General features: G+C 40.3%; 2 protein-coding genes across 5 annotated transcripts in view; one reads left to right on the top strand and one right to left on the bottom strand.

Annotated features, from left to right (window-relative positions):
* Positions 1-8,734, bottom strand: part of DNAH3 (dynein axonemal heavy chain 3) — a 55,323-nt gene extending 46,589 nt beyond the window's left edge. The window contains exons 1-7 of the mRNA XM_051632700.1: positions 8,704-8,734; positions 7,043-7,144; positions 4,394-4,619; positions 3,660-3,729; positions 2,461-2,641; positions 1,650-1,839; positions 429-624 (exon numbers count right to left, since the gene is read on the bottom strand). Of these exons, the coding sequence (XP_051488660.1) occupies positions 429-624; positions 1,650-1,839; positions 2,461-2,641; positions 3,660-3,729; positions 4,394-4,619; positions 7,043-7,120 (941 nt within the window). The 5' untranslated portion in view covers positions 7,121-7,144; positions 8,704-8,734. The remainder of the gene's footprint in view (positions 1-428; positions 625-1,649; positions 1,840-2,460; positions 2,642-3,659; positions 3,730-4,393; positions 4,620-7,042; positions 7,145-8,703) is intronic.
* A 2,755-nt stretch (positions 8,735-11,489) lies between these two features.
* Positions 11,490-16,276, top strand: LDAF1 (lipid droplet assembly factor 1). 4 transcript variants are annotated; one of them, XM_051632600.1, is made up of 5 exons: positions 11,490-11,627; positions 12,813-12,947; positions 13,622-13,790; positions 14,177-14,315; positions 15,471-16,276. In XM_051632600.1, exons 2-5 carry the CDS (start codon positions 12,876-12,878, stop codon positions 15,562-15,564), a joined length of 474 nt encoding a protein of 157 aa, XP_051488560.1. In that variant the 5' UTR covers positions 11,490-11,627; positions 12,813-12,875; the 3' UTR covers positions 15,565-16,276. The 4 variants fall into 4 exon arrangements, with proteins under 4 accessions (XP_051488560.1, XP_051488561.1, XP_051488558.1 ...); XM_051632601.1 differs by having other exon boundaries at positions 11,503-11,627; positions 12,808-12,947; XM_051632598.1 differs by lacking the exon at positions 11,490-11,627 and adding an exon at positions 12,086-12,244 and having other exon boundaries at positions 12,808-12,947.
* Positions 16,277-16,353: the final 77 nt, after the last annotated feature.

Below are 16,353 nucleotides of genomic sequence, written 5' to 3'. Positions count from 1 at the left end.
GTCCCCAGAACAACTTCCAACAACAGACACCTGAAAGAGAATCAGTTTTAAAGAATGAATTCTGTTAATCTCAGGAATTAATATGGGAATTTACTTGAGCATTGAATCTTAATTTAGGGATAACACCTTTTAACAAAGGGGATGTTTTTTTCATAGCACAAAGTTATCTGTTCTTCACCGTGGACATGTCAAACATGTTCATGCTTGCACTCAGAGTCTGCAAATAAACAATAATTTTATGTTGAGATTCTTACAGGCTCAGAAAAATAACCCTTTAGAAAACAGAACAGATTTTGCCACTTTCTCTCTACTGACTTCCCCAGGATCTCTACAGCATATGTAAGAAGTCAGCAGAGGCCCTCTCCAACCAAGCCATATAATAAAAACATTCTGAATTTAATTAAGATCCTATGAACAAGACATCTTACTCAGAAAACCAGAGCTTTTGTAAAGTGGGCATCAGTGGATTCACTATGAAGAGGTTTCTTTCATTCCAGCTTTTCACTTCTTTGTAAGACTTGTGCCATGGGACTGGTGCACGGACAACTCTCTGGGGAAACGGGCGTGGGTTACTTCCAATAAACAGTCTGTCTCTCTCTGCAGGATCCAACAAGATGTAATCGACTAGAGCAAATCAGATATATCATGATGAGAATGCATTTATGGTCAAAACCTATATACACAGTGTATCCATAGAGATACTTAAGAAATTAAGTATTTAAGAAAACTGAAAGGAATAATTTAACAGGTGGAAAATCCAAGTAAACTGTAGAACTACTGGAAAGCAAATTTAAAAAATGGCATGTTCTACAGAACTGTCACTTTCACATTCACTTTCAGATGGGCATTACTGAATTTCAAGGATTATGACATTCTTTTGAATTTTTTTATAGATGATCTTCTATTTGATGAACAAGAGCAGTGTAATAATGAACATTATCATACAATGTAACTGTAATGTCTTAAATTAAATTATTTTAACTTGTGACATGATCCCAGTGTAACATCTGACTTTACTGGAGTTATGAGACAGATTAATTTGGCTGTTAATGGGTATTACTCACTTCCTGCAGAATAAAAAAACTGTTAATCTGGGAAGTATCTAATAAAACAGCCTCCCCCCACATCAGAATCAAATATACTTAAGACTGCTGTTGACAGGTACTTACCTATCATGTACTTGAAAGCCTCTAGCAATGAATAATCTGCTGCTGTGCTTCATGATCTTAATAGTAACAGTGTCTTCCTAATTTCTTATCTAATTTCTTTTGCTACAAATTAATCCTTGTCCACGATCATTTGATCAATTCACTCTTTATACATCTGATGTGATGATGCAGAATTATGCATTCTGAATGTGATTTGACTTGAATTAGGAATGGGAAATTGTGCAAGTATGGACAAAACAATTCCATGCAACCATAACAACTGAACTTGGAAATTACTATATTTAAATGATGGGATGGAGAGTTCAGTAAACAGGTATTTGTTGAAACTGGAATGTTATGTAGCACGATTACAGATTATATTATCTCAGATATCTACTGACTCCAAACAAATTCTCCACGGGTGCTAAGAACAGAATGTAGACTTGCCTTCAGAGTGCAATGTCTATATACTCTGAATTGCTAATAGATTTTGAGTCTTACCAGTGGACTTCATGAGGCTGATAGTATAGTCTGCCTTAATCTCTTCTTTAAAACTCTCAAGTGAATTCTTCAGGTTTGGGTTAACAAGAATGTGAGCTGGAACATGCTTTAAAATTGCATTAATCACTTCCTTGTCCTGAGGTGCCAGCATGTCTTCCCGCACTCCATTATAGATGTAGTAACAGTACCGCTAAAAAATAACAGCAAAAATATTATGCCTAATGTATGAATTTTCCAACAGATAATGAATTCCTATTAAATATTTTTAGCTTTTCTATCACTAGAGCCTTTTATACAACTGAAAGGTGTTTGAATTTAATGGATTTTGGTTATCTGTCTCTTGATTCTTTTTAAAGCACGGCCAATGTCTGACATTTTTAGAACTCTTCTGAGCGACCTGCCCTAGATTTGGTCCTGCTCTGGCAGGGGAGCTGGACTCAATGGTCTCCAGAGGTCATGTCAAACCCCTGACATTCTGTGATTCTGTGACTTCCCAACTGGTTTGATGTTAACTTATATACCAGTAGAACTGAGTGCAGCATATTAAATTGCTGATCTGTGAAGTAACAGCCAACAATGTCACAGGTTAAGAATTTGGGAAGATATTTCTACTTGCAAACCCATTAGAACAAAAATGAGAAACAAATGGGAAAGTTGACAATATTTAACAGCAGTCTGCTATACTGAATATTTACATCTTCTAATCCTCATGTACTGCTTTATTTTCTCAACTACTTTTAACACTTCACACACATATATTGCAGATGATTACTGCTGCTACTTTTATCTTAAAAAGAAATTATACAAATACCTCTATCTCATTTGTTGAAGGTGGCCTTTCTTGTTTACTTCTCTCCTTCTCCTGTAAGTCCATGACTTCAAATTGTTCTTCTGGGGTCAATGGTTGTTTGTCTGTATAATGTATGATATGTAATCCTGGCAAACGAGTAGGTGTATACAGTGGATCCAAACTGTCTGACGAAGTCGGTGCACTTGTGAAAAAAAATAATACAGTTTTAGTGAATAAAGAAGCAGTAATGATTTCTTAAATCAAATTAACAAGTGACAAGCATTATATATAAAACACACTGTGCTGAGGACAAGTATGACCTATGAAGTATTTCAATTAGTCATTAAAAATGTCAGTAAAATTGCATAGCATGGCTCACTTTAATGGAAGTAACACAATTGTGTAAACGTTACAGCTGCACCGTGTCACTCAGACAGGCAATATCTTAATAAGCAATTTTATCAGAGCCAAACGTATTAGCACTATGACTTGGGTTGTTCAGGAACTCCACCTATTTTAAGGTGATTATCTTATCAAAATCTGAACAATCTGAGCCAAAAGTTCCAATTGGCTTATTTGCATAAACGTTACACTACAGACTTTTCTTTGTGATTATATGCTGTCCCCTCTAGGGGCTTTGGCCACACTGCTCAGGATGAGCAGGCTGTCACTCTCTCAATTTACTTCACATTATCAAGTCCTTAGTTGAAGATAATTTTTTATGGTACTCATCACCATGTTATCTTAACAACAAAGTTACTTTCACAGCACTTCCAGAGAGGACTACTTCCTTGTTTTGCAGACCAAGAACACAAGCACAAGAAGAGAAATATTCAGTACAGCAGAGCACTCAACTTGACACAACTCTAGGAGCATTACAGAGCATTTAAACACCCACAGCAAAACTGAGAGACTTCATTTCTACAATCTGCATCTCTTTTAACTAAATTCTGGGTTCTCAAGTTAGTAATCATGAAAGGAAGATCTTTTCATCAGCATGTCTAAGACTGACATTTGTCAAGCCACAAAAGAAGCAGTGGTGGCTTAGCACACTGTGGAATTTCAGTCTTGATGCACACAGGTTCTTTTGAGAGACACATTTCATGCCTTGATGCTTAACATAGCACCCAAGTAAAAAGAAGTAAGAAATCAGATATCTAGATTGATTGTATAACAATCTAGATTGATTGTATAATCTGTGTAATATTACAGTTTATTACCTATCAGGACTTCCTTGACTTCTTTGTATAAGCTTGATCTTTTTCCTAGAAGGATCAAATTCTTTTGAATCTTTAAGCACCAGTTAAGAAAATCATATACAGGAATATTTTTCAGAGGAGATATTATTTCAGACTGGTGAAAAATGCAGCTAAGTCAATTATTCAGATAATGAAATAACAGAAAAATACAATGTCACAGAAAAGCCTTTCGTTTTGTCTAAGCATTTAGCAAGACATTGAAATAATGTGTTAAATAATCTTTCTGATTCTGGGACTATAAAATAGCTTCAGGAAAACATGCAACTCATGCTTAAGACTTCAGTGTTTACTTACCTACCTGCACATAACATATTTTCTGTGCTGCTACTTTCTATTTTGAATATAAAAGCACTTCTAAAAGATGCATAGTTCCACCAAATATGCTGCACATGAAAAAATCTGTACATCTAGAAATAATAAGAGCTACTGTGTAATTAATGTATTTTCTACTTTGCAAACAATTCCCTCCAAATAATTGCATGTGACTGTTTGGAGGGACAAACCTAACTAATCAATCAGAAACTGACCTTACTAATAAAGTTATGCACACATTGGATATTTGTCTACACTGCCCCTGAGGTGGGAAGCTTGTTAGCATTTATTAGGGATAAGTGATTTTTCCAGGGATGATGCCTAATAAATAAGCAAATAGACCAAGCAATGCTAAACTTATGAACACATTCAGATATGGATACAGAGTGAAGCTGTTCTCTGCTGGGCTGCACTCTGTGATGTCCCTGCTGCAGAAGAGGACTTGGGTCTGCACACATTCTTCAAGGTCAGGTTCCGTGCAGCAAGGGAATAGTTATTGGCGATGGAGTCACTTGGGCTTCGGGCACAGCTCAGCTCTTTGAATGGAGCTGCCAAAGTCCATGATGTTTGTTGCATCAAAGGAGGATAAGAGCTGCTGTCGAGGACATTCTGAAATTGAGGAAAAAAAGGAAGAGTTTTACAGAGCACGGTAATTTAAAGAGTCGTCTTAGAGCTACACAGGGTTAAAGAGCAAAGAGCAAATACATAAGGTCGACTTAGAGTCATGTGACCACCAATCTATTTCTAGATCCTGATCTTCTACACATGGTTAAGAATTATTTTACACAATGCTTTAGCAGTACTCATGCACTTTTTTTTCACAATCAAGGTCTTTTTTATGAGAAGGCCTTAGTACATTACCTAGTATGCTCTACTCCCCCACATCTTCATCTTGCTTCTTTACTTCTCCTTACATTACCTTAAATTTAGAAAACTCTTATTCCTCAAGCCTTTGCTAATGACCTGTCTACCTTTAACACTCAGTCCTTATAACAGTTGAACAATCATGCAAGTTCATAATCTCAAACAATTCAACTCCCATCTTTCTTCTCTCCCACATCAAAACAGGATTTGTAATGGATTTCTGCTGTCTTGTTCATTCCATGTTCTCTTAGGTGACTTGATATCTCTTGACTGGCTTGTCATCAGTCCTGATGTCTAAATTTTAATGAGATCACTCACAGACATAAGGGATGTGGAATCGAGAAGTATATTTGTTACCAAGATACCCTCAGAGAAAAAACATACACAACACAGAATCACAAATGTACTTCATACCAGGGTTCTTAAAGTTCTTAGTCTAAATTCATGTTCAGCTTGTTTATGTACAACATCTTCTTTAATGATTTTTTACTTCATACTCATTTCTTCCTCTTTACAATGCAGCATTACTATAATCAGTTTTAGATATTTTAAAATGCTTCTAAATACATTCATGACATCCCATCTTTGGTTCCCTCACCACTCTTGCGTTAGGAGCTGCAATTAAGCTCATCTTCTTAACATTTCATGACCTGTGAGAGGACAGCATACTAAAGCATAAAACAGCTTCTTTTCATTTAACCCATAGATGCAGCTATGATTATTTTTTTTCAGTCTATCACGAGCCTTAGTGAGAACAACAATACACACTGGCAATCTGAAATACCAGCTAAGGCAAGATGATTACATCCACCTTGCATTTTTCTTCTGACTGACAGGAAAAAAAAAAGAAAGTATTCACACTACTGCTGCAATCATATCCCTTAAATTAGCTTCTGAAATTCCTTAAATTAGCTTCTGAAACTTTATAGAATCTTTTCAGTTCAATTTCTTCCACTACACATACTAGACAGGTGGGGAGGTCCCTGAATTACAGTTTTGGGGAACAAACTCAAACAAGAATTAAAAAAAATTCAGAGATTCAGAGATTTTCCCCAGAAAGTCACTGCGTACCTTTAGGAAATGCTGAAGCCAGCATAAACTCTGAATTCTCATCTCCTCTCTTAAGTAGGCCCACTTTGTACACTATATGCTTTCTTCCCCAATAGGCAGAATAACTTTCTGGCTGCAGAGCAGGTGCCCTGCTAATCGTGATAAGCATGGGAGCCCCTTGAGCAAAAGGTTGGTCAGAGAGGAACAGCTGTTTCTGGAGAAGAATAAAGTCACCTGGCAAAAATCTACTGCTTTTCAGGACTGGCTAAATCAGCTTAAATGTCTTACATAAACCTCTAATACATCCCCAGAAGTCTGACTGATTTTTGGATGAAAACAAAACATTCTAATGTTCATCTTTATTTAATATTTTTAACTTTTTAACCATTATTTTAGAGTATGTTTCATTTAAAAATTCCTATTTTCAAACAAGCCTAAAATAACCCATTTCCCATCAAAAACTACTTCAATTTCTTCACAAACAATATCTTTCTAAAGAAAGGTATCTTAGATCAACTGAAGTGCTGGCACAAATGAGCCAAATGAGCAACTGTGAGGCACTCCTTGTGGGGAAAGCCAGCTCTCCCTTCTTCCTCCCCTTATGTGTTGTCTTAAGTAATTTTTCTTTGTGTTGCACAGTGGAGGTTGTAGCTGTGCAGTTGCACAAGCTATCCATTCTGATCCGTGCTGCACCTGCCAAGCCTGCTTTGGAACAACTCAGGGGGTTTTGTGCTCTGCCATAAAGTATTGAGAGGTGGGAATCACAATTTGTTGGGAAGAAAAATATTTATACTATTTGCTTCATTTCCCAGAAACTTAAACTCAAAATATTTACTCCAAAATGTAACAGCAAATAATTAACTATAAATTTAAAGAACAGATTTAAACTGTCATTGTTTAATGTCCAAATCATAATGGAAGCTGTAACAACACTTTTCCAAATAAAAGCAGCTCTAACAGAGTACCTGACAATCTGCTCAGTACTTTCACTTAGGAATTTAAATAGTTTTTCCTATCTTTACATCTTATGACTAATACCTGGTAATATATGATGCCTAAAATCATGTTAGCACATGTAATTTAACACATACCCTGACACAAAGGGAGAGGACACATACCTGATACAACTCTGAAGGTGCATCTGAAGCAGAAGTAGGTGAGGGCGGTAACTCTGGTAACTGGTTTGGATGACTCATTTTACACACTGAATCACTTTCTGACTAGAGAGAAATGAAAAATAACTTCAAAGACATTTATGAAACAGTCTTGAAAAAGATCCATTCAAAAGGAACAGAGACTTGCAGTTTTAATTGAAAATTATGTATTGCAACTTTTCTAATTTTAAGACGACTGGCATTCTGTGGAGTGGGTTCCTCAGCAAAACAAGTTGTCAGATTGCAATGTTCTTTGTTGTCATTTGATAAAGCTTCTAATCACCAAGAAATATCAGCTTAAAAAAACAAACAACATTTTTGTATCACTGAAAAAAAATATTAGAAAAAAATATTTTAAGTTATACTAAAAAATCTACATGTTGTGTGGAGTTTGTAATGGTATAAGCACTGGATATTAAAATATGAAAGCCTACCAGACTGCCAAATTGACAGTGAAACTGTCCAAGCCATGTGAGCTGCAGAACAGAAATGCAGGGCATTTCTGGGGAGAAAAAAACACACTAGATTTTTTCATGTCTAAAATGACCCAGTTCCAGAAGAAGCTGTATTTCCAGGATGCCCCTGGAAGAAGAGATTGCTGACAAGGGCTCTGCAAAGTGTTTTAATACAAATGTCAGAATACCTAATATGTTTTTGGAGTACGTTTCACCTCCTCAAGGTGACAATAATTTGGTGGCCTTCCAGGACTCCATATGAAGTCCTCTAAGGGTATTTTCTCAGAATTATTTAACCTCACAGTGTTTTAAGATGTTTTTGAATGGCAACTTTCCTCAGTATAGGCCAAAACCTCACCCCTAGTCTGCTCTGAGTTTCCTAAATCAGATTTATTTAGGAGATTCATGAGGAACAAATTCCCAAACACATAGTGACACTGTAAGAAAAAGGAGGTATGTGGTATCTGAACACCAGTGAATTAAATCACCATGGAAGAGAAAGTTATAACCCAATACAATAACGTTTGAACAGTATATAATATTTTAACATCATTTTAATAAATTAATAATTTTTAGCAAGTAGTTATTGCTTTCTGATATATAACTAGAAAATTAGAGTGCCTGAACCTAGTTTTCCAGCAGATGAAAGAGTGCCCAAAATCAAAATAGAGCCCATTTAGAAATACAATTTGAGAAAGGACTGCTCTGATTTACCTCCTTGGTAGTCCCCAGTGTGCCTGCACACAGACATACAGAAATCAAGACATTATCTCTGCCAGGCATATTTCATTTAAGACAGAGTGAATTGTTCTTTTTTAATGACTTTAGGATTGGGCCTCAGGGTATTTTAAAAAGGAGTAAACCATGCATTTTATTAGGAGATTTGTTCACTCCTAAAGGTACGAGAGTTATTATGAAAGCATTGTTCATTTTCAAAAGCTCTTGATTCATATGCCACCTAATCTTTCAAAAAGTTAAATATTTGAACAAAGGAATTATTAATAAGAGGTATATTATAAAGCCTTAGGTCCACAGAATATTCAACATGAACACTTTTCTTCAAATAAGAGTTCTTCCAACATCAAGCCACCAGCCACCAGAAATGGCAAATTTAATCAGAAGCTTTGAAAAATTAATCAATCTTCCACAGTCACTGCAGAAAGAACTTACCCTGAGGAGCCCTGGGGTCTGTGTTGGCTTAATTTTGCTTTGCTTGTTGTTTGCTTAGCAGTTTTTGGTCCTCTCCCTCAATGTAAGTATCCTTGTCATTACAGGCACTAGAAAAGAATCAGAGACTCATTTCAGGCACTACACAGGGTGTCAAGATGAAAAATCTCTTCCCCAACTCCGTCTTCCTTGTTTACAACACCAAGATTTCTTCCCCTCCAAACCACAGAGTCTCGTTTTCTCCACTCCTCTTCAAGGTCACTTTTCACCTTAATCTTTCTAACTCTATTTAGACATCTTTCAAGCAAGTATATTTTCTACCCTGCTCTTTCACCTTTTTCCAAAATCAGTTTGTTCCCACTGCCTCTTCTAATGTCCCAGGGACTCTAGGCCCACAATTGTGGTTCACAGCAGACAAAGCCACTCATTAATTGCCATGAGAAACAAGCACACACCAAAAGGAATGGGAAAAAAGAGAGAAAGATGCCCAGCATGTCTTACACATCCTCGGAGCGCATGAGTGAGCAGGATAAGAGCAGGTACTACCTGCAGACGCTCTTGTTACAAGCCCCTCTGCCTGTTTCAGCTTGGTATACTTCTCTGACACTGCCTTTCAGTCCCCAGCTTCGTTGCCCCAGTTACAGCATAACTGGTGCTTGGAGACAGTAATTCCCTCGTCCCTCCCTTCCCCAAGGAGAAATGAGCCCCTTTCAGTGCAGTGTTGTGCCAAGCTGTGGCCACGGAGATTGAGTTCCAGAACCAATGAGCAACTGTGCAGGTTCATTTTACCTCCAAAAGCTACTAAAACACAGTCCTAAGACATCTGAGATACTACGACATTTGTATGAAAACACTGTACACAGCACAGGAGCCTCCACCACAACAAAAGCAATATAAACCCAACTTCTCTTAGGAAGAACTGGGGAAAAAAATACCAAACACATCCACGACTTTTCCACCATTCAGAATCCCTGATGATCTGAAGACAGCAGGTGAGATGCTTGTGCTCCAAATTCCTCCAACTCTGCTTGTCAGCATTTGCCTCCCACAATTGTCATTGTGTCCTGCAAGCTCCCCCTTCAAACTTCACAAATGAGAGTTGTTACTGTCCAATGTGAAATCTAGCACAGTCTCCCCATACTAGTGCCCAAGAGAGGCACTGTACATGTTCTGCCAACACAGCAAGCCTTCCATTCTAACCTAAAACTCCTTCCCAATCTTTGGATGCTATTTTTCATCCTGTTCTCTCTAAACTATGAGAATGGCCAATACCCCTGATTTAACAGCACTGTTTTCCTTATAACTTTGGCCTCTACTAATACAAATGGAACATTGTTCCTGCCTGGTCACACCTGAAAGTTCCTACCACAACCTAAGATGCTCTTAAACCAGCAGTTTGGGGCACAGGCCCAGTGCTGCTAATGCTGGAGCTGGCAATTGCTCAGGTAGTGTGTGTGGTAATTACAAATACTTCAGCGCTAGTTTGCAACACGAGTATTTTCCTGCTTATTCGAGCTGACACTGGCATGAAGACAAGCTCAATTAAGCAACAGCACAGTAATTACTATTATTCTGCACACAACCACTCAATATGCATATATATGCATGCCTTTTGAAGTTAAATTAACTACTTGTGCTCCTTGGGAAACATTAAAAATATGGGGTTTATAGAGAGATTATATGTGCATTTTAGAAGAAGAAATAACTATGCATAGCAGGAAAAAAAAAAAATCACTAAGATTACAAAGCTATTTCCAAAACTGCAGCTACAGCATGTTTCAAAACCAGCCAGAAATTCAAAATCTCCAACATACTTCTAAACTCAGTGGAGGCACTAAACTTTATAGTGCCATGATCACTGGATTATGTCACACTCTAATTCTAGCAGGGTTTCCCTGTGTTCACTTTAAAAAAAATTACACAGAGGCAATAAATTGTAATTTCACATACACTAATCTGCCAGGAATACCAGTGCACTGTGCAGAGATCTTGCTGAAAATCCAGCTGAATTTTTAAAGTAATTACTCCTTACGTGGAGCACCTCTCCAAACAGCTTTGCCCCCTGGCCACCTGTCCTGCTTTTGAGCCAGGATGAAGCCAATTTTCTTGTTACTGATTTTTTTTTTTTTTTTCCTTCAGCGAACTCCCTTTTAAGGCTCAAACCAGGACACCATCCAAACACCCGTGGAGGCAGCAAGGCCGGGCGGGAACGCGTGGGAAGCAGGCAGGGACAGGGGGGAGGTGGTTACACCGGATGGAGTGCTGTGCAGCTGCGATTCACGGCAGTTCACCACAAAGTGCCTTCGTAGCACCCCGTTCCAAAGGCAGCAATCCCTTCAGGTGGGGTCCCGGACACCGAAGGGAGCGATTCCCGGCGCCGGGAGCCGCGGGGCGGGGCGGGCAGGGCCCAGCGCTGCGGCACCGGGCGCCCCTCCAGCCTGCCCCGGCACGCCCGGCGCTTCCCGCGGGCAGGAACTGCACGGCTGCCGCAGATGTCCTCATTTTTTAAGGCTTAATTCGAAAATGCTCAAGGTAGCGTGTCCTGAAGCCACACGAAATCCTGGGGCACTCCCTGAAGGTGCCCAGTCCCGAACGGCTGAGGTAGCCCGGGAGGCGAAAAGACAGAACAGGAGGGGTGACACGAAAGGGCGCAAAAGGGAAATAAACAAGAGCACCTAAAACGCCGGGCAGGCTGTGGAAAACCTTCCTAGCTCCTCCCCCGCTAAAAAACCCCGCTAAGGCTCCTCTGTCACCCCACGGGTGACCCTGCCCGGCCTTCCCTCTCCGGCCGGCCCGGCGCACCGCCAGCCCGCGGGGAGGAGACAGCGGCAGGAGGGCCGCGCTGCCCGCAGCGCCCGCAGCGCCCGCAGGCCCGGGCCGCGCCGCGCAGTCGGAGGGCGGGAAGGCGAGAGCGGCAGCGGCTGCAGGTGAGAGGGATGTCCCGGCTCGGCGGAGGGCTCGGAGGGAGCGGCTCCGCCGGGCTGGGGCTGCGGGGCGGCCTTGTCAGCCCGGCCGCTGCTCGCCCGCAGCGGGAGGGCCGGTGCCAGCAGCGCAGCGCGGCTCGGGCGGGCACTGCCCCCCGGCCCGCCGGGCCCCTTCAGCTCTGCGTGGCCTCCACCCACCGCACCTTGTCTGCGCAGCGCGGCTCGGTGCGGAGCACAACGGCGAGACCCGCGCTATGGCCCGGTGCCTCTGCTCGGGGTAGGCCGAGCGGCGGCCCGGGAGCTGCCGGGGGCTCTGGCTGCCGGGCTCTCGCCGGGAGGGCAGCGCCAACGGCAGCGGCAACGGCAGCGGCAACGGCAGCGGCCGTGCGGGGAGCGGCGCGGCGGGGCGGGCAGCGCGCTCCGGGAGCGGCGGCGGCTCCGGGAAGGGGCTCCGGGCGGTCGGTCCCCTCGGCGCTGCTGCCGGGAGCAAGAAGGCAAACGCTGCCTTATGAAAATGCTGTGGCAGGGACCATGTCTGCGGGCTGAGCCAAACAGCGAGGCTGGCACGGGGACAGTTTGGATTTACCGTCAGGAAAATGCGTCTTTTTATTCTCCTCCTGGTAGGGGTCACCCTAGCAACAACAGATACGATTTTCGTGGGGAAGGATTTTTGAGCTGATGTTGCCTTTAAACTGTCACCATTACATATGTGTTATTATGTGTTATTAATATATATTATATGTACGTTCAAAGCATTTGAAAGCATTTTGCCTTTATATGCAGAGTTTTAAAGTTCTGAACAAACATGAGGCTGTTCACAAAAAAAAAGGCACATTAATGTCTCAGGAGTTTCCAGCACTAGTAGCAATATATTGTCTGTACAGCTGGTTAGAACTGACCTCTTCACTGATAATTCCACCCCCTCACGGTTAAATACGGCGTTAATGTTATAAACCAAGGAGGTGGGAATCGCCTTGTATCTAGGTATTTGCCTTTGGGAATTTCAGAAGAGCTTTCAGGGACAAACTCCCTGAATTACTCTTGGAAAAGTCATGTTTTAGACTATGGATCCCATTAACATCTAAAATCTAAATTCTTTGTTTTCCAAAAAATAATAATAATAAAAAATCATCATTGCAAAATATCTGCATGAGTCTGCTACTAATTGTACTTTAATTTTAAGGAAAGTTGGATGGCTTGAGTGAGAATTGGTTGTTGAGAAGACTCGGGATCGCGGCTGAGGATTTCACCATGTCTAAAGAGATGCAAGAGCTGCAGAAGCAGTGGCGCTCGGTGGTGCAGTCCATCCACAGCAACTCAAATGTGGGTCTGGATTATTTTATATACTTACAAAGATACTCCTTTACTAATGCTCAGAACTAAGAAAACTAAGAACTAAAACTACAATATTTCCTGAAGGGAAATGTCTCTACTACAGAAAAATTCCCATCTATAGGTACAACTGACTCAGTAAAAAAAGTATTTCTTTTTCTACTAGTAACATTATAACTAAATTCCTTTGTCATACAGACATGCCTGCACTGTACTTAGGTTCAATAAATAAGCAGGTTGCAGATACTACTGAGACATGGAAAAAAGAAAAATCATCTTAATTTTAAACTGTTACAGTGTTTTTTTTACTTAACAGCTAGTTCTTTAGATCAAAATGATAGCTGTTGAGATTCCACTGAAATCTCTGCAGCTAAACTGTGATTTGGGGGTTTTTTAACTCATTTTCAGAGGGTTTTTTGGGAAGAGAGGAGGCTGGTGTGTTGTTTGTTTTTACTTAATTTATGCAATAATGGAACTGGGAAGTCCAAGAGAAACATGTTGGTTATTGATAGAATTATATTTGCTATGTGGTTGTCTAAATTTGCAGGAAGTCCTCATGCTTTTGAAATATAGAGGTAACAGCTGCCCTCTGTTCAAGCTGCAGACACGACTTTTAAAAACTATATAAGAGATAAAACCTGAAAATGCTTTTCTTTTGTCTACAGGTTGTTGCATTTATGAATTCTCGTGTTGGCCAGTATTTAGATGACCATCCTTTTGTTGCCTTATCACTCCTGATGTTTTTTGCAGTTTCTGCTATTCCTGTTGCATTTTTCCTGATTTTTGTTGTTACAACAGCCATAATGGCCTGTGTCGGTGTGATAGTTATGGAAGGTACTGTATGCAAGTACTTACTTATTCTCTTTTAAGGCATGATGTCTTTTCCTTTTTTCCTCTTTCTACTGGAGTTTCCATTTCAAGCAGTTGAGGATTTCTGTATGCAGTCCTCAGGTCTCAGCAGCAGTGAAACCCTTAATACAAGAATAGTAATCTGATTAACTGCAGTCTATCCAGGGGAAGACCTATTTCCCTTTCTAATCTCATCCACTAGGATATAGCTAAACCAGTTATCTTGACCATGCATAGCTTTTACAGTGGCTAGCTAGTTGATTGCAACTGTTTTCCCAAATGGTTTTAATTGGGTTGTGGTAGAATGTCAGCTTTTAAAATGTATTTGTGTATAAACATGTTTAAATAACAAACTTGTTTTCTTTTATTAGGTTTTTTAATAGCCACAGGTGGCATAGCCCTCCTTTGTGTGCTGTGTGGCCTGGGTGCACTTTCACTGGGAGTTTCTGGAGTACTGAGTGTTTGTTACATTGTTCTTTCAACTCTGGTCAACTACTGGTGTGCTTCAAGGTGAGGATTTATGTGGTGACCCATGCTTGGATTTCAAACTCTGCAACTGTACTATTGCATGGATTACTACTTTTATTCTATGTGAGCCACTGTTGCTTAGTTTAACAAATATTTCTTGAATGCTGAAGCATCTTTGGCTACCCTGATGGCAGAGAATACAAATGTCTGCTCATCAATATATATTTTAATGAGAGTAAATACATGTTCTCTTTCCTATTCAGGAAAGAAGTATGAAGTCTTTAAATATGCATGTGCTAACACATCAACCAGTGAAGTACAACTTTGTTTTGTCTCACTCAGAATATTGTTGCTGTAAATGTCATTAAAACACTACCAAATTGGACTTTGTCTAATGAACCTTTTGGTTCTTTCTGCATAACCCAGCTGTTGCTGTTTACCTACATTTGTAGAGTAATGGATGAAAATTAATTCTAGATTTGGGATAGGCAGAGGGGTACCTAAAAGGGACAGAGTGGCCAAAACAGCAACTACAGGTTTTGCTGGCTGCTGCAGTGTGCTACTTGCCAGTCTTGTGCTTGAGGCTTGAAGGGCCTGTTCCTCAGCACTGCTCCTACCAAGTGTCTGGCTGGCAGCCCCAGGCAGCACAGGTCGTGCTGTGGTGCCACCTGTAGCCTGCTTGAGGATCTACCAGGCAAAGAACAGCATTCATCCCTTCTCAGGCACAGGGAAGAGCAAGAACTGCAGCTGCTCCCTCCTAGACTTTGTTTGCTCCTTCATCACAGCTGTGCTTCTTGCACAGCTCTCAAGGGCACATGAAACTGCCTGTGGAGCCTCGGATATTGTCAGGATGACGGTGCCAGGCCCAATGTGCTCACATTTGTTCCAGGGCTCCATACCACTCCTCCAGGCCCTGCTGCTAGGTCCATAACATTGTCCACTGGCTCCTAAAAGACTGTTTTTTCCATAGTGATCCAGCCTATAGAGCAGTCATACTGACTTCCAGCATTGATGCTAAAAGAGATAACATCAGCTTTTTTATATTCCTGTATCTTTTGAGAAGCTCTGGTACACTGGGTGTGGATGCTCCAGGAGTCTCAGGTTATCATATATTGCTCAGCTTTTTTGAGCAAAAAGTTAAAAGAAAATAGTCTTACAGAAAAAGACTGTATAATCATTCTTTTCTCCCATGCACAGGGGTCAGATAAAGAAGCAAGAAGTTAATGGAAATTTGTCACAGAAGAGTGTGCCTGTCTTGGATCTTTCTGCCAATACTGTAAAGAACGAATAAGTGGGTTTCTCCCCACTTTCTTCATAAGCAATCAAGGTGTTACTCTGACCTTTGCAGTTAATTGTTTACTTGTTGAGCATTCAACCTTTGTGCACTCCATATGGGAACTGAATCAATATTCATTGTACATTGTCACTGTAAAACATTAAGACAAACCATTAATCAGCAGTGCATTGCAATATGAAGTCTGTGCATGATGGAGTATTCCATGTAATGTTAAAGGGATGTAATGGTACAGGCTACTGTTAAATTGCTGACAGGTGAAAGAAAGGGTAGGTAGGCGTTTAACTTTCCATTTGTTACTGGAGTTCTGAATGTATGATCTTTTGGAATTTATATGCAGCAGTTGGTAATTTTGATACAAAAGTGTCAAAGCTCAGAATACCAGAAGTGTTTTGAATCTTACAAAATATTATAGGAGGAAAATTGGGGTTTTTGCATATATTAAGTTACACTATAAGCTTTTACACATCTTTAGATGTTGCATTAGTCTGAAAGGATATTTTTGTTGTTCTCCTGCCTCATCACATTGATGCTATGCAATTAGGTCTTGCATTTTCTCAAACTTGTTAAAGTATTAAAATTGCCTGTTTTGCTTCTAAGTTTAACTTCTTGTATGTTATTTAAATTTTTTCATTTTTGCAAATGCTATAGTATTCCTAAGCATTAAGTCTATAACTGTATTAGTTTAATAAAGTGGTTTCTTTAACAAGGTTGTCTTGTTATTCTGTTTATTCTACAATAAAAGCAAGTTTTCCAGATCTACTTCTAGAAAGGTTACCTTTGAGC

The sequence above is a fragment of the Apus apus genome, chromosome 14 (genome assembly GCF_020740795.1).
Source record: "Apus apus isolate bApuApu2 chromosome 14, bApuApu2.pri.cur, whole genome shotgun sequence".
NCBI classification, from domain to species: Eukaryota; Metazoa; Chordata; class Aves; order Apodiformes; family Apodidae; genus Apus; species Apus apus.
Note: the sequence above shows the minus strand (reverse complement) of the source record. Positions and strands in the feature narration are given on the sequence as shown.